Genomic DNA, 16,153 nt, shown 5'->3' with positions numbered 1-16,153 from the left:
CCCCATGACCCAGAGTAATTCCTGTTAGTATTTTTATTCCTGTATTTTTAATATTTCCTTCTTGTTTTTTAATACCTTATTTCCTTCTGTAAAAATTACTTAATTAATTGATTAATTTTTGGCTGCGTTGGGTCTTCGTTGCTGCACCCAGGCTTTTCTCTAGTTGCGGAGGGCGGGGGCTACTCTGCATTGCGGTGCGCAGGCTCTAGGTGCGCGCGCGCACTTCAGTAGTCGTGGCTCACGGGCTCTAGAGCGCAGGCTCAGTAGTTGTGGCGCATGGGCTTAGTTGCTCCGCGGCACGTGGGATCTTCGCGGACCAGGCGCTTGAACCCGTGTCCTGTGCATTGGCAGGCAGATTCTTAACCACTGAGCCAACAGGGAAGTCCAGCTTATTTTCGATAATTGAATTATTTTCTCTCTCTCATCCTGATTTTTACCCAAGTATTTAGAATACATTTTAAACATTTCAAAAGTTTTCTTGATACTTATGATAAGCTGTGATAATTTTGTGCACAGTTTTATTAATATATTTTAAAGTTATTTTGCTCTGATAACTTTCTAGAAGAGTAGTTAGTGGTCCAAAGAGCATGAATATTTTTAAGTTTCTTGAATGAAATTGTGAACTTGCTTTTCAGGATGTTGTATACTTTTACACTAATTAGCAGTGAATAATTGCTCAATTTGGCACATTCTTGCCAACATTACTATAGTTAAGATAAACTTGGCTACTTCGATAGGCAAAAGATAGGTAATTGTTTAACGTGAATTTATTTCTTAGTGATAGTAAATATTTCCACATGTGCTTCAAAGACATTTTGATGCCTTATTGTGTTGTTAGTTTGTATCTTCTGTCTTTTGAGTAGATGTTCTTAATGCTTGTCTTATCAATTAATGTGAACTTTTCCACTATATATAAAATAGATAACCAATAGGGGCCTACTGTATAGAACAGGGAACTATAGTCAATATTTTGTAATAACCTACAAGGGAAAAGAATCTGAAAAACAATTATACATATATATGTATAACTGAATTATACATACTTATGCATATACATATAACTGAAAAATTATACATATATATGTATTGCTGTTCACCTGAAACTAACACAACATTATAAATCAACTGCACTTCAGTAAAATAAATACAAAAAATTTAACGTGAGCTTTTCATAATCATTCAGTCAGCAGATGTCTAGTGAGCATTTATAAGGAGGAAATCGCTGTTCCGGACGCTGGGCATACGGCATTGAACAAAGCAGACAAACATTCCTGCCTTCAAGGGGCTTCCATTCTAGTGAGGAGAGATAGACAAAGACAGAATAAATATGTGAAATAGTATATTTGGAGGAGGTGAATGCCATGGAGAAAAATAAATCAGGGAAGTTGCAGAGGGAGTGCCAGGGTGCTCAGAGATGCCTTCACTGAGAAGGTGACATTTGCCCAAAGACTCGAATAAGGGGAGGGAAGTTCGTGAGGCTTTCAGTGGAAGAGTGTGTCAGGCGAAGGGAAGAGCAAGAGCAAAGTTCCAGAGGTGGGAGTGTGTCTAGTACTGAGGCTCATAGTCCAGATATTAACCTCTTGCAGTATTCCTGACAGATATTTTCTCAGTTTGTTGTTTGCCTTTCAGTTTAATGTTTTAACCTATTGAAGATTTACAGTTTTGTGTAGCTGCATCTATCACTTTTTTCCCTTTTTTCTGTACCTTTTTAAAATTTTAATTGTGAAATGCATCATATATGCAAAAGAATGAATAAAATGTATGTGTACAATTTAAAGAGTTCAATAAAGACAAACAAAATCCAAACACTACCCAAGTTAAGAAGTGAAACATTGCCAGGACTTGCTGCCCAGATGCTCCTCCCCTCCCCTCTAGAAGGAACAACTATCCTGACGTTGGTGTTCATGTTGGTCTTGCTTTTCTCTATAGTCCTCTATAGTATCACACTTATATTTGCATGCTTAGACGATATATTGCTTAGTTTTGGAAAACCAGGTGGTGAACACAAACCTGGCTGATGAGGGAAGAACATCATTCCCACTGTTGCGGGAGGCTCCCAGGAGCCGTGTTCTATATTTTGCTCATGGTCTGGCTCCACCTTCCTGGAAGGTTTGCAGGAACATCCGGGGAGGGCAGCAGTGAGGCTTCGCAGACACTGCGAGCTGTGGGCTGGGGCCAGTGAAGCAGAGCTGGCCAGTGCAGAGTTGTATTTGGGATGCATCTGCTCATCCAGGGATCTCATTTCCCAATACCCCTTATATTCGTGAAATGAAAAAGAGACTGGGTTCCTGAATCTCCTCAGGAAGGAGGCATGCTCACCGACCAGGAACCCCTCACTTGAACTATTCTGTGATGTTTTAGTCCATTTGGGCTGCTATAGCAGAATACCAGAGACTAGAGGGCTTATAAACAACAGAAACTCACAGTTCTGGAGGCTGGTAAGACCACGATCAAGGTCTGGCAGAGGACTGCTTCCTAGATCATCTTCTTGCTGTGTCCTCACGTCACCTCATGGTGCAGCCACTATGGAAAGCAGTATGGAGGTTCCTTAAAAACCTAAAAGTACTCTGTGGTAACCTAAATGGGAAGGAAATCTATAAAAAGGGGATACATGTATACATATAACTGATTCACTTTGCTGTGCAGCGGAAACTAACACAACATTGTAAAGCAACTATACTCCAATAAAAAGTAAAAAGGAAAACAACCAAAAAACCAGAAACAGAAACTAAGAGAAGAACTACCATATGATCCAGCAATTCCACTCCTGGGCATATATCCAGAAAAAAACAAAAACTGTAATTTGAAAAGATACATGCACTACAATTTTCATAGCAGCACTATCTACAATAGCCAAGACATGGAAGCAACCCAAGTGCTCATCAACAGATGAATGGATAAAGAAGATTCCATATATATATATATATATATATATATATATATAGAGAGAGAGAGAGAGAGAGAGAGAGAGAGAGAGAGAGAGAAGCTACACGTTAGACATTTTTTTTCTTAAGCAAAATTTGTATTGAACCATTGCATACATACAGAGAAATGTGCAACTCTTAAGTGCATAACTCCATAACATGTCACAAATGTATCAATTGGTGGTCAAAGAAGGCTTGTCAGAGCAGCTGCTGTCTGATCTGTACTTTCTCTCCTTTGGGGCTTTGAAGATTTTACTCCATTACTTCCTGGTGTTCAATGTGGAAAAGTTTGACATCAATATAATTTTGGTTCCTGATTTGGTATTTTGTATTTTCCTCCTAGGTGTGAGCCTTATATCTTCTTTACTTCTAAAAATTTTAAAAGTTCAATATATTTGAATATGGTCTCTTTTAATTAATTTGGTCTAAACCCAATTTTCAGATTCACTTAAAAACTAGCAAGATATTTTACATTTAAAAAAATATTGGGATGGGTGAAAATGGTAAGAGGGTACAAACTTCCAGTTATAAGATAAATAAGTCCTGGGGATATAATGCATAGCACGGTGACTATAGTTAACCATACCATATTGCATATTTGAAAGTTGCCGAGAGAATAGATCTTAAAAGCTCTCATCATAAGAAAAAAAGTTGTAATTATGTGTGATGATAGATGTTAACTAAACTTATTGTGATAATCATTTTGCAATATATACATATATCAAATAAACTAACACAATGTTATATGTCAATTACATCTCAATTTTTTTAAGAATAAAGGAAAATGTCAGATCCCCAGAACTAAGGAACCAAAATGAAAAACAAGTATCTCACCATTCCACTGCCTTAACCCCCTCAAAATATTAAGAATATTTTCACAATCTCCCTAATATCTTATACATACCTGTTCGTGCTTTGTACCTAGGAAAGATACATGCTAAGTGTACTGTTAGCACCCTCTCCATGTGGGCCACACATTAAAATTATGACTCAGAAAACTGATAATTGAGCTCTTGCAAAGAATTACTCTCAAAAATAACAAAAAACCCATTGAAATCAGTATGTATTTTACGCTTATAACACAACTCAGTTAGGATGAGCCACATTTCAAGGTTTCAACAGCCACATGTGCTTGGTGGCTACAGGATGAGACAGTGCAGTTCTGGTTCTGCTACAAGGAGGGGGAAACTCTATCTGCCTGGGTCCTTGAATGTCTGAGTGGAGCCTAGCTCCCTGACGACCCCTGGGGGATAGTAACCTGAGCAAGCAATAAACATTGTTTATTTGAGTTTTGCTTGTTGCAACAGCTCTTAATTACTTACCCTGACTAGACTCCCCAAGAAGCTGAGAGACATTGAATTATAAACTATAAGAAGCTAAGCAGAGAGACCAGTTAGGATCCCATTACAGTGCAACTTTTTTTTTAAATTAATTAATTTATTTTGGTTGCACCAGGTCTTAGTTGTGGCAGGCGGGCTCCTTAGTTGTGGCATGCAAATTCTTAGTAGTGGCATGCATGTGGGATCTAGTTGCTTGACCAGGGATTGAACCCCTATCCCCTGCATTGGAAGGCGGATTCTTAACCACTGTGCCACCAGGGAAGTCCCCCTTTACAGTGCCCCTTTAAACATGACTCTGGAGTTAGGGAGGAGGGAGAGGATACGAGACAACTGATGAGGGATTTGTTCTTCGTTGGATGAGAGGAGTGAGTGACAGAGAGAAATCTAGGTTTTTCGCTCAGATGAACAGGTGATATCATTTGAGTCGATAAAAAAGGCAGTAGAGAAGCTAGTTTGGGAATAGAGCTCATGACTTTAGTTTTGTCTGTTGACTTTGAGGTGTCTCTGGACAACTGGTTCAAAGTTTACCTCAATGTTGACTGTCTGCTATGTGCTAGGTCAGGTGCTGATGGGCTGGCTCTCAAGGGACCACCAACTGGTTAAAAGAAAGAGCTCATATCGTATGTAAGAGTAGTGATAAGTGATACCCACAGTGCTTTTGGAGCCCAGAAGAGAGAGACTTAATTTGGGATTGCTGGAGTGATAGGTCCAGGAAGGCTCTTTAAAGGAGATGATACCTATGTGGAGAGAATGGGTAGAGCAGTGGGGGTAGGGCAGAGTGCAGAGGGCAGGTGTCCTAGGCCATTTGGGCTGCTGTAACAAAATATCACATATTTTGGGTGGCTTATATGCAAGAGAAATTTATTTCTTACAGTTCTGGAAGTCTGAGATCAAGGTGCCAGCATGATTGAGTGAGGGCTCTCTTCTGGGTCCAGGACTTCTCGTTGTGTCCTCACCTGGCCAGAAGGGGAGAGGGAGCTCTCTGGAGTCTCGTTAATAAGGGCGCTAATCTCATTCATGACCTAATCACCTCCCAATGATCCTGCCTCTCAGTCCCATCACTTTTGGGGTTAGGACTCAACATGTGAATTTTGGGGGGACACAGACACTCAGACCATACCAGCACGGTATGAATAGAGGAGCAGGAAGGGAGAAGGTGGTAAAGGTATACAGGTAGAGCGGACCGCATGACACAGGCACGGAGGTCAAGAACAGAGTGGCAGTCAAGATTGCAGGGTGAAACATCAAGGTGGAAGCAGCATGAGATAAAGCAGGAGCACGGCCAGGGCCAGGTTACAGAGGGTGTCTTTTGTCATGTCTGATTTTGTGCCATAGATAGATGTTGGAGGGTAGATCAGCAGCAACGACAGGCAGGAAGCTGTTCCAATAGCAGGAGGGAAATGAGAAAAGATGAAGTCCTGAACCTGGGCAGGGAGGGCGTTAATTTGAGAATTTTCAAGAAGTGAAACAATGAGGTTGGGGATTTGTGGGTGTCGGGAGTGAGAGAGAGGAAGAGGGAAGAGTCAGGGATGCCTCGCAGATTTCTAGCAGAGATGATGGGGTGAATGATGGTGCTAACTGGGGAAAATGAAGGGAGAATAAAAGCAACCCACATCAGGGAGAAGAGGCTTGGAAAGCAACTCCCTCTTCCCACCCTCAAAATTCCCAGGAATATAGTCTAGTGGGAAATCATGGTTCAGGACTGTGGATGTATATGTCCTTTTCTTGCTCTCCGTCCCAAAGGAAAAACACGGTTTTATTTTCACCACTACCATTCAAGGAAGAGTGAGAAGTGAACAGCAGGGAGAGGTTTTAAAGCACAGACTGTGAGAAACTGTCAGTGGCAGCTGCCTGTGAATCTCTTGTGTGGAAACCATGATGGGAGTTGGTCATGAGACTCAAGATCTCAGGGCACAAGAACACTGGAAGGAGCGGGGCTGGAGAAGATGACCCCTGGGTTTGGAATTGGAAAAGAAGCAGAGAAAAGCCATGGCCCTCTGGGTACGGCTGGAGTTTCGAGAAGAAAATATTGCAGAAGATGGTCTTTCGAGAAGCAGGGAGCCTGTGGGTCCAGCCTGAGAGTTCTCAGGGGCACCCAGAAGTAGGGCAAGTAGGACACGCTGGGCCATGATTGGGGAAAATGGTTATGACTTGAAACTTGAAACTACTCTGGAATTGAATATGGTTCAGTTTTTATTTTACTTGGGCTGAACTTTTCTCATGCTTGAAGTTTGTTTTGCCCCGGTGGCTCTTTTCTGTGTCCTGGGGTGCACAGAATCAGAGGCCGAGGGCAGGAGAGGTTGTCCTAGGGGTATGACCTGAGCAAGAGAGAAATGTTCCTTTCTAGATCTCTGGTTGACATTAATCTTCAAAAGCAGACTGAGCTTGGGGAGACACTGCCATTCTAGTCTGAAAACAATGTCTCCTCCCAGAACTTCCTCCTTCCTGTCAAACCTCAGGTCATACCTTCGGGAGGATTTTTTCTTCCCCCCATATGATCTTTAAAAATGACATGTCATTTTCCCAGGGCCATTATTTTTATTTGCTTAATTTGCTCCAGAGTGCACGTGTCCACAGCATTGGCTAATAGTATGCGGGCCTCCATCCTGTATTGTCTTGAATAACATTGAGAACTTGGACTTGGGGTGGGTGGAGGTTGTTGCTACTCAAAGGCATGCTTTGTTTTGCTCTATTGATAAATTTGCACACCCTTCCAAATATGAAAGAGCTGAGCTCACGGAAGTCCTTTTTTTTTTTTTTTTTCTTTGCGTTACGCAGGCCTCTCACTGTTGTGGCCTCTCCCGTTGCGGAGCACAGGCTCCGGACGTGCAGGCCCAGTGGCCATGGCTCACGGGCCCAGCCGCTCCACGGCATGTGGGATCTTCCCGGACCGGGGCACCAACCCGTGTCCCCTGCATCGGCAGGCGGACTCTCAACCACTGCGCCACCAGGGAAGCCCTCGGAAGTCCTCTTAATGAGAAAACAAATAAGGAAATGAGTTTTCTTCCCAAACTTTATTATTATCAATTGTTTTTATTACAAGAGTTTAACAGAGCAGAGTTAGACTTGCCGTCTCTCTTGTGAAACTTGAACAATTTACAAAGTTAGGGTAATAAATATGAAACTAGGTTTAGTCTTTCTTTTCAGCCATGTCATGCACTCCTAAGAGACAATGAGAAGAAAATCCTGTAGCCATATGCAGTACAAACTCAGAAATTTTCACCTGCTATTTAATCCTATCTAGGATTTCCCTAGGCAGTACAGATACTCATATATTTCACCTTTCTCTAAAGACTAAGAAACATAAATAGATCCATAAATAGCTCATATAAATATAGGTTTTACCTTTTAAATAATAAAATTCCCAAGTCTGCAATCTTGTCTTAAAAAAATACAAAATAAGGCATGTAATTCATTAAAATGGAATCTCATGCCCCAGAGTTATCTTGGGGCCTATTAAATACATAAATAACTTAAAGCCCTTAGAAAAGCAAACAAGAAGCAAATTGGTACTCAGTCTAAAACTTCCTTCTTGGGGAAAGGGAAAAATGGTTCAGATTCCATCTCTAAACCAGTGTTCCCTCTGGAGTTTCCACTGGATGAACTAAGAACCCTGGTGATTTGGGTCAGAAATGGGGCTGGGTCTAATCCCCAGAAAGCCTAACTGATTTGGGGAGTGGGGGTCAGACCGGAAGCTCTTAAGCCATGTGGCGGACAATGGGGGTGACACAGGTGCAGCCGACGGCCACCAGCATCTTCTCCAGCCGGAAGGAGTGGGGGCAGTGCTGAGGCTCCCTTCGCAGGACCAGGATCTCTTGCTGGATGGGGACGGAGTTCATGTGATGGTCCACCTTCCCTTCAGCATTGACACAGCCCAAGTGGCTGCACTTGGCCTCCCAGATCACAGAGGGGTACCTCTCAGAGTCCTCATTGCGGCTGCAAGGGAGACAAAAGCCAGGAAGAAAGTGAATTCCTGGTAGAGCAGGAAGGAAATCAAACAGGAATAAACAGAGGGAGACAGATTCACAGGGGAGCAAATGATAGGCATTGTGAATTCTCTAAGTGCTGTTAGTCTGAAAAAGAAGTAGTTTGGGGAAAACTTGTGTTTCGAAGCCCGTGAAGTGTTATAGAAAAAAAGACAATGATTAGTTTTCCCCAATTTCCGGCATACACAAAAGAAGATAGACTGAAACCACAGAAAGGATTTAAATTGGACACAAAGGTTAATTTCTTTAGGGTACATTTGATAGATGAAAAAAGACTAAAGGACTAGTATAGAAACAAGATATCTGTTAATCTGACTTAATGAAGTCTGTCTTTGAAGCAGAGAATGCACTCAAATTTTATCTGACAGCACACTGACGGAACAGAGCCCACGGCTGATATGAAGGGCTGCAAACAAAATCTTAAGCCCCTTTATAACCTTCTCTCTCCCCTCCAGCTGAGTGAATAATTTGCTTCGACTTCTGAATTCATTTATTTGAACTATTCTTAGTAAGTAGAAGTAAGAAGACGAGAAACCCTACAGTCAGGTGACTCTGTAGGCTCCATACAACTGAGGATTATTTGCCTAAAATCAAATTATCAAAATACATTTTGTACTTAATCCATCTAAATACTAGATGTACTAAGGACGCAGCAAATATTGGTCTGTTGGGGATGTTGTCTAACTCAAAAAAGGGTGGAAATACCCAGAATGATACTTCTTCCACTGGTATTCAAGCTATATTTTCCCAGTGTTAATACAACCAAAAAAGCACAAAAATTCCAGTTAATTAATAGTTATTTTCAACACATCTTCTCTGGGAGCTCTGGTAAAGAGAATTCAAGCACTAATCTCCTACAATAAATGTCTATTTCTTTTTAAAATAAATAAACAACAGACTTGGGGTGTCATAAATATGAGAATGATGACCACCGTTCATTTGGATGGATTTCTGGGGCAATGAGAACTAGTAGAATAGGTGTTATGGGGGCTGGGGAGAGCTGTGCTGTATCAAAGCAATCTGTAGAATGAAAGCTTGAGAATCATTGGTTTACACAATGGCCCTTCCAGTTTTGACGGATGATTCTGAGTAATACCATTCTCAAGGTGATTTAACTGGCAGTCTGATACATACAAGGTAGAAGAATACAGAGATTTTATCTGGGACTTTTACTTACTGGAGAGTCCAAGGTGAGGTGGAGCGTTTGTAGTAATCGGAGGGTCTTCTGGAATTCACTTTCTGGTTAAGGATGTTTAGGTTGAGCCTCACATACTGGGGGAAGTTCTTGTCCTCAACATGCGGGCAGCCTGGACTTTGTGGGATTATGATTCCTGCCTTCACAAGAGCCACCAGACTCAGCAGCAGCAGCAGTGACTGGAACTGGGTGGGAAATGAGAGAGAGGTGGGAAACTGGGTTAGTGCTACATGGGTTTTGTCAACAAAGTGTGGTTGGTGATGATGGAATTGCTGATAGTTGAGAACGTGCTATGGACAAGGACAATCTATACGAAATTTTCAGGTCTGTTAAATGAAAAGCTGGTTAGATGAATAAAATAATATTAGGATGGCATTTCCACCAGTCTTGAACACTTTTCTTTTCTGACTTAGAAAAACCACATTATTCATTGGCTGGCAGTAATTTTAGTGAAGATGGCAAGTCATCAACCTGTCAGTACATGCATCACTCTCAGGTCATTGGGATGGTAATGACCTTGATTTTCTAGGAAGAAATGTCCTCCTGCACCATCGATCCTGCCCCGTGCATTCTGTGAAACCCTATGTGAAATCAAATGTACACCTTAGAAATAAAGGGCTCTAGAAAATCCATGTGGTATCAGTTAAAAATTCTGTTGGTATCACTGGCAAACATCCAATCCAAAATGGACCCCCCCCTTATGTTTTTCTTGGGTATATTTCCCAGGTTTTCTAAATTTACATATACTGATTCGGTAATCAAATTGGGTTTCAAAAAAGACGTTTTAACTTAAATATTTTAAAAACATAAAGACCGTTTACTCTAAACCACACCTATACCATCTATACATCTATGTCTAGTTAGAATAAATAGGGTTAGCGTACCAAGACTATAGTATAATAATAGAATAATGGAAAGAAAAGTCACTGCCACAACTTATTAAATCCTCAAGGATAGTGACCCATCTCATTTTGGATTGAAGAAAAATGGGAGAATTATATTAAATCCCTTGTACTCAGGGAAACAGATTTTCAATAAGCATTCTTTCTTAGAGCACAGCATCGTGTGACACTTCTTGTGTGGTTTAGCCCCAGTATAGCTATCTTTCATTTTTAATCTCACCTTTCAAACTGATGTGTACCAGTTCTTGAAAATGCTATACAATGACAAGTATCTATCAAGGGTTTCATTTCCCATCCTACGTAGACAGTATTCTTGGATTTCCATAGCTAGAATCCAGGATTTCATGCCTGCAGTCCAGAAATATTATCTGGCCCGAATCGACGAGAGCATTGCACGTTAGTGCGGGACTCACCACGGATGAAGTTCTCACACGAGCCATGGTAGTTTCTCCCAGTTCACTGTAAGTGGATGAGCTTGTGCTTGCTGCGAGATGGACAAAGTGTAGCGCTACCTTCTCTCTCTTTATAGGGCTTTTCTCCTTCTGTGGTCACTTACGTTGGCGTGTAGGAGTGAGTTCAGGGGTGACACCATTTTGGTTAAAAGTTCCATCCCCAAATGAGGTCAGAGAAAAACCTCCCCTTCATGACGGGCAATAATCTGCTTCTGGAGGAAAATGGGAAGGACAGAAATTTATGCTTCTAAAGACTATGTCTTCTCTTCATTCTTCAAGGAACTATGACTTGTCAGAAGCTGAGTGGAAACACAGAAACCATTTATTTATGAGCGTGCGTGAAACTGCCGTTAAGAGATATCTTCTATTTTAATGGCTCGTGGGGAAATAAAAGTTTGACCTCACATTCAAGTCTTCTTTGGTCATATGCCTTGATTTCCCATTTGATAACTCCTTTCCTCACCAGATTCCCTAGCCAGATGTGGTGGAGACCGTTCCAGAAACTACCCATGGTCTCACCATATAAACAAACAAAAAATGGATACATAATTTCATGATGACAGGACATATTATTTCATCGATTTAATGCCTGCTTTGTTGAATGTCTGCTCTGCTTGAGGAACAAATAACTAGGTTCAAGGGACGTGAGATTTACTATCAAAGGCACGTCTAACACTGCATGTTACCAAGCAACTTATTAACTCACGCAATTCCTCAGGAGGAAGAAGGAGTGGGGAAATGTAACCGGACAAAGAGAGGAATGAAAATGGAGGTAGAGACTGCAGGAAGGTGGGGGTAGAGAAAAGGAGGGCAGGCAAGAGCAGACAATGATAACAAGAAAGGAGGAGAGGAAAGGGGGATAAGAAGGGAAGAGAGATAGGGCTTCCCTGGTGGTCCAGTGGTTAAGACTTTGCCTTCAAGGCAGGAGATGTGGGTTTGATCCCTGGTTGGGGAGATAAGATCCCACATTCCTCTGGGCCAAAAACACCAAAACATAAAACAGAAGCAATATTGTAACAAATTCAATAAAAACTTTAAAAATGGTCCACATCAAAAAAAAATCGTTAAAAAAAAAAAAAAAAAGAAGGAAAGACAGAAGGAGATGGTTCCTCCTTATTTTTCTCTCCACTTTCTAAGTGAGGTGAACTTCGATTTCAGGTCCTTGAGGATGGCTCCTCCTCGGAAACATTGAGGTCTATCCCAGGGTTGATAAAATGAGGGGTCAGGGGGCTTCCCTGGTGGTGCAGTGGTTGGGAGTCCACCTGCCGATGCAGGGGACACGGGTTCATGCCCCGGTCCGGGAGGATCCCACATGCCGCGGAGTGGCTGGGCCCATGAGCCATGACCGCTGGGCCTGTGCGTCCGGAGCCTGTGCTCTGCAGCGGGAGAGGCCACGGCAGTGAGAGGCCCGCGTACCGCAAAAAAAAAAAAAAAAAAAAAAAAAAAAAAAGGGGTCAGTGGATGCAGACATGGCTGGTGACGTGTCACCCTGTCTCTGCCCGTTCTCCGCAGTGAGGTGTTTTCTTGGGTAGACAGACCCTGACTGATCAGTGAGGAAGGCCATGAGCAGCTGAAATCTCAGTGGCGATGGTAGATGGATGACCTTGGTAGGCAAAGCAGATACAGATGGAAGAGGAAGTGGGATGCAGTTTCTCCTGATTTCCTTGGTTCTGGTGTTGACCTCACCATGTACCTTGGAGACATGGAGTCATCGTGAGCTCCCCTGTCCCTCCTCCACATGTGATCACGTAGCCATCTCAGCAGCATCTGTGTCTCTCACATCTATTTCCTATTCCCAGACCTACTGCCATTCCTCTAACTCATTGCTCACCCACTTGGACTGTTTTGGTTTTGTTTTTTAGTTGAAGTATAGTTGACTTACAATGTTGTTTTAATTTCTGTTGTACAGCAAAGCAATTGTTATACATATATACACATTCTTTTTTATATTCTTTTCCATTATGGTTTATCACAGGATACTGAATATAGATATAGTTCCCTGTGCTATGCAGTAGGACCTTGTTGTTTATCCATTCTCTGTATAATGGTTTGCATCTGCTAATCCCAAACTCCCAATTCATCCCTCCCCAACCCCCTCCCCCTTGGCAACTACAAGTCTGTTCTCTATGTCTGTGAGTCTGTTTCTTTTCCGTAGATGGGTTCCTTTGTGTACTTGGACTGTTTTAATAACCACATTTGCTCTTCCCAATTGTTGCCTTCCACCCGCCTTCAACATTCCTGCAATAATGATCCTCAAAGCATGGCTCTGATTGTGCCTTTTCTTGTATCGTTTGCTTGCATTCAGAACAAAATGCAGACCCCTTAGCATTTAAATTATTATTTGACTTAGTATCTGAAATCTGCAACCTTTCCAGCTTTACCTGCCACCACGCTCCGTGACCTGGGCTCATGGGGTCCTGATTGTTCTCCTTCCACAGACGGTCCCCAACTTACGATGGTTTGACTTACAATTTTTCAAATTTGCGACGGTGCAAACGTGATATACATTCGGTTGAAGCTGTACTTCAGGTTTTGAATTTTGATCTTTTCTCAGCCTGGTGCTATGTGGTATGATCTTCTCTCATGAGGCTGCAGTGGCTGTGAGCCATGCAATCATGAGGGTGAACAACCGGTATATTTACCAACATCTGTACCCAGACACCGATTCGATTTTTCACTTTCAGTACATTATTCAGTAAATGACATGAGATATTCAATACTTTATTATAAAATAAGCTTTGTGTTAGATGATTTTGCCCAACTGTAGGCTAAGAAAAATGTTCTGGGCACATTTGAGGTAGGCTAGGCTAAACCATGATGCTTGGTAGGTTAAGGTGTATTAAATGCATTTACATCATGATGTTTTGAATTTATTGGGTTTGTTGGAATGTAATCCCATCTGAAGTCAAGGAAGATCTGTAATGCCTGCATGCCTTTTGTTAGGTACTGTCTCTGAAATGCCCTTTCCCATCCTCAGTTTATATCAAAATGTGCCTTGTCCTTCCAGCTCCGGTTCAAATGTGTCTTCTAAGTCTGGAGGTCCCTCCTGATCATTTAGCTGAAATGAGCAGCTCCCATAACACAGAGCTTATACCTGCCTCTCTAGTAACTTTTGCTTCATTATGTACTGTGTTTTATTCGGCTGGAAAAAGTATGTCTAAGACATATGTTTATTTCCAATTTTAGATTTTACTGTTATCCTTCAAGGCCAGTGTGTTATTCATCTTCGTAACTCCCATGGTGCTTCCTGTGAGGCTTTATACAGCATAGGTCTTCACAGATTGCTTCTGTGTTGCTGGTTTTTCTCTGGTACACAACTGTCCATGCATGTTTCTATCATATTGCATGTCATTTGTTTATGTATCTGATTTTCCTGCTAGACTGTGAAGCTACCTGGAGACAGTTATTATTAGTCTTTGTATCATCTAACACAGTGTCTAGGAAATAGGAAGTGCTCAATATGTTGACTGAATTAAAGTACAAATAATGTTATTTGGGTAGGTTGGAATCTTGAATATTCCTTTTGGGACCCAATTGCATGCCAGTGACCATACTGAGCTAACACCTTGACTCTCCAGCTGATCATTTTGAAGGTAGTGTGACAAGGTTGTGGCCTGTTTTGGACCATCCTTAAGTAGAAGATTTCTTGCTTGTTGCTGTCTGGTAAGGATGAGGTCAAGGTGAATGTGTTTGCAGGCCAAAGAGGCAAAGCTGATTCTAGTTGTCCTGCCTATGCCCGCCTCCTGTGCCAGTGAAATACACCCTGTGTGCTGTCCTTTGAAATACCAACCCTAGCTTTGAAATAAGGATGGGAAACAAGGTGGGTTTTCACAAAAGTGTAAAACTGGCCATTTTGAGGTGGTGGTTGGAGCTCAGTGTGCCCAGTCTTGAGTAGGACTGGTTTCTCAGATACACTCTGGAGCTGGAGGAGCAGTCAGAAGCACAAAGATGGTGTGCAGAGCAAGGAGGGTATTTGTCTACAGAGGCAGCTGGTTCAGGTTTGGACCGCAGTCTGTTCAGATAGAAGGAATGCTGGACTGGAAATTAGGTGCCCAGAACACTAGAGGAGAGGACACTTTTATTTTCACTGTGGTTCTGCCATTAACTACCCATGCCCTTAGGTATTTCACATCCTTGAGGCTCAGTTTCCCTCTCGATAAAATGAGTTTTTGCACCAGGTAATCTTTGATTATCTGAGTTTTCAGACAAAGAAAATAGTGAAAGAACAAATAGGGACAGTAAATTAGGGGTGATGATTTTGCTTAGTGATTTCCCCCAGTTTATCAGTCTTGCTTCTTGGAGGGCTTGGGAAACAGATATCCACAAAGTAACGGGGAACTGCATCCTGGGAGTTGGGAGCTGGGAGCTGGGTGAGGTGAGCAGAGGAGGAGCAGTGGAGGCTGGGAAGTCTTCCTGGGAGCCAAGCATTCATCTGCTCCTAGTAAAGTGTCTGTGGGCTTCTTGATTTAGGGAAATGATCTTCAAGGCTCCTTGACCTCATTAGGTCATCAAACAGCATCCCCTTGTACTTATAGTAGAGAACAATGTGGGAGATAGAAGAACATATATCCCTTAAATTAAGACTGTCATTAAAAAATTAAATAAATAGTGCTCGCTTCAGCAGCACATATACTAAAATTGGAATGATACAGAGAAGATTAGCATGGCCCCTGCGCAAGGATGACACGCAGATTCATGAAGCGTTCCATATTTTTTTAAATTAAAAAATAAATAAATAAGTAAATAAGTTAAGTAAAAAAAACTTCTTGCTTAGGTGGTGGGGTTACCATCGAGATACTATTGTCTTTTCTACTCTACAGCCTTAAAAAACAAACAAACAATGGTCTCAGTAGAGGAGGAGGCCCTGTGCCACCGTTAACGACTTATGTACAGTAAGTCCCCTACATACGAACCTTCAAGGTGCAAACTTTCAGAGATGTGAACGTGCGTTCCATCAACGTCAGGCGTGAGTGACATTGCAGCTTGCCCTCTGTCTCCTATTGCTGACGATCCTTCAGCTCTACCATCTCCCACCTCCTCTCCCTCCTCCAGTCCGTAACTCTTCTTGCCTGTTCACTCGATGCCAGTGCCTGTATGCCAGCAGTTGTGCTGTACTACTGTACTTTTCAAGGTGCTGTACAGTAAGATTAAAAATGTTTTCTTTATTTTTTGTGTTTGTTTTTTAATGTATTATTTGTGTGAAAAGTATTATAAACCTACTACAGTACAGTACTATATAGCTGATTGTGTTAGCTGGGTACGTAGGCTAACTTTGTTGGCCTTAAGAACAAACAGGACTTAAAATGCGCTCTCGGAATGGAACTCGTTCATATGCAGGGGACTTATTGTATATT

General features: G+C 41.9%; 1 protein-coding gene and 1 non-coding gene across 3 annotated transcripts; one reads left to right on the top strand and one right to left on the bottom strand.

Moving 5' to 3' along the window:
* Window positions 1-7,460: 7,460 nt before the first annotated feature.
* IL17A (interleukin 17A) lies at window positions 7,461-10,864 on the bottom strand. Of its 2 annotated transcripts, none has more exons than XM_032649690.1 (3): window positions 10,761-10,793; window positions 9,428-9,624; window positions 7,461-8,200 (listed from the first exon to the last, which is right to left on the bottom strand). In XM_032649690.1, exons 1-3 carry the CDS (start codon window positions 10,785-10,787, stop codon window positions 7,963-7,965), a joined length of 462 nt encoding a protein of 153 aa, XP_032505581.1. In that variant the 5' UTR covers window positions 10,788-10,793; the 3' UTR covers window positions 7,461-7,962. The 2 variants fall into 2 exon arrangements, with proteins under 2 accessions (XP_032505581.1, XP_032505580.1); XM_032649689.1 differs by having other exon boundaries at window positions 7,854-8,200; window positions 9,428-9,630; window positions 10,761-10,864.
* A 4,543-nt stretch (window positions 10,865-15,407) lies between these two features.
* LOC116762988 lies at window positions 15,408-15,514 on the top strand. The gene has a single exon (XR_004352405.1). It is a non-coding gene; the product is annotated as a U6 spliceosomal RNA (small nuclear RNA).
* The last annotated feature ends 639 nt before the right edge of the window (window positions 15,515-16,153 follow it).

The sequence above is a fragment of the Phocoena sinus genome, chromosome 11, assembly GCF_008692025.1.
Source record: "Phocoena sinus isolate mPhoSin1 chromosome 11, mPhoSin1.pri, whole genome shotgun sequence".
NCBI classification, from domain to species: domain Eukaryota; kingdom Metazoa; phylum Chordata; class Mammalia; order Artiodactyla; family Phocoenidae; genus Phocoena; species Phocoena sinus.
This window is presented reverse-complemented; position numbering and strand designations above follow the sequence as displayed.

What these genes read in the sequence shown, in the direction of transcription:
- IL17A (XM_032649689.1), bottom strand. Translation starts at nt 10,787, where the DNA reads ATGGCTCGTGTGAGAACTTCATCCGTG. An exon ending in GTGTGAGAACTTCATCCGTG is followed by an intron (nt 9,631 to 10,760) that starts GTGAGTCCCGCA and finishes TTTCCCACCCAG; the next exon opens with TTCCAGTCACTGCTGCTGCT. An exon ending in ACCTCACCTTGGACTCTCCA is followed by an intron (nt 8,201 to 9,427) that starts GTAAGTAAAAGT and finishes TCTCCCTTGCAG; the next exon opens with CCGCAATGAGGACTCTGAGA.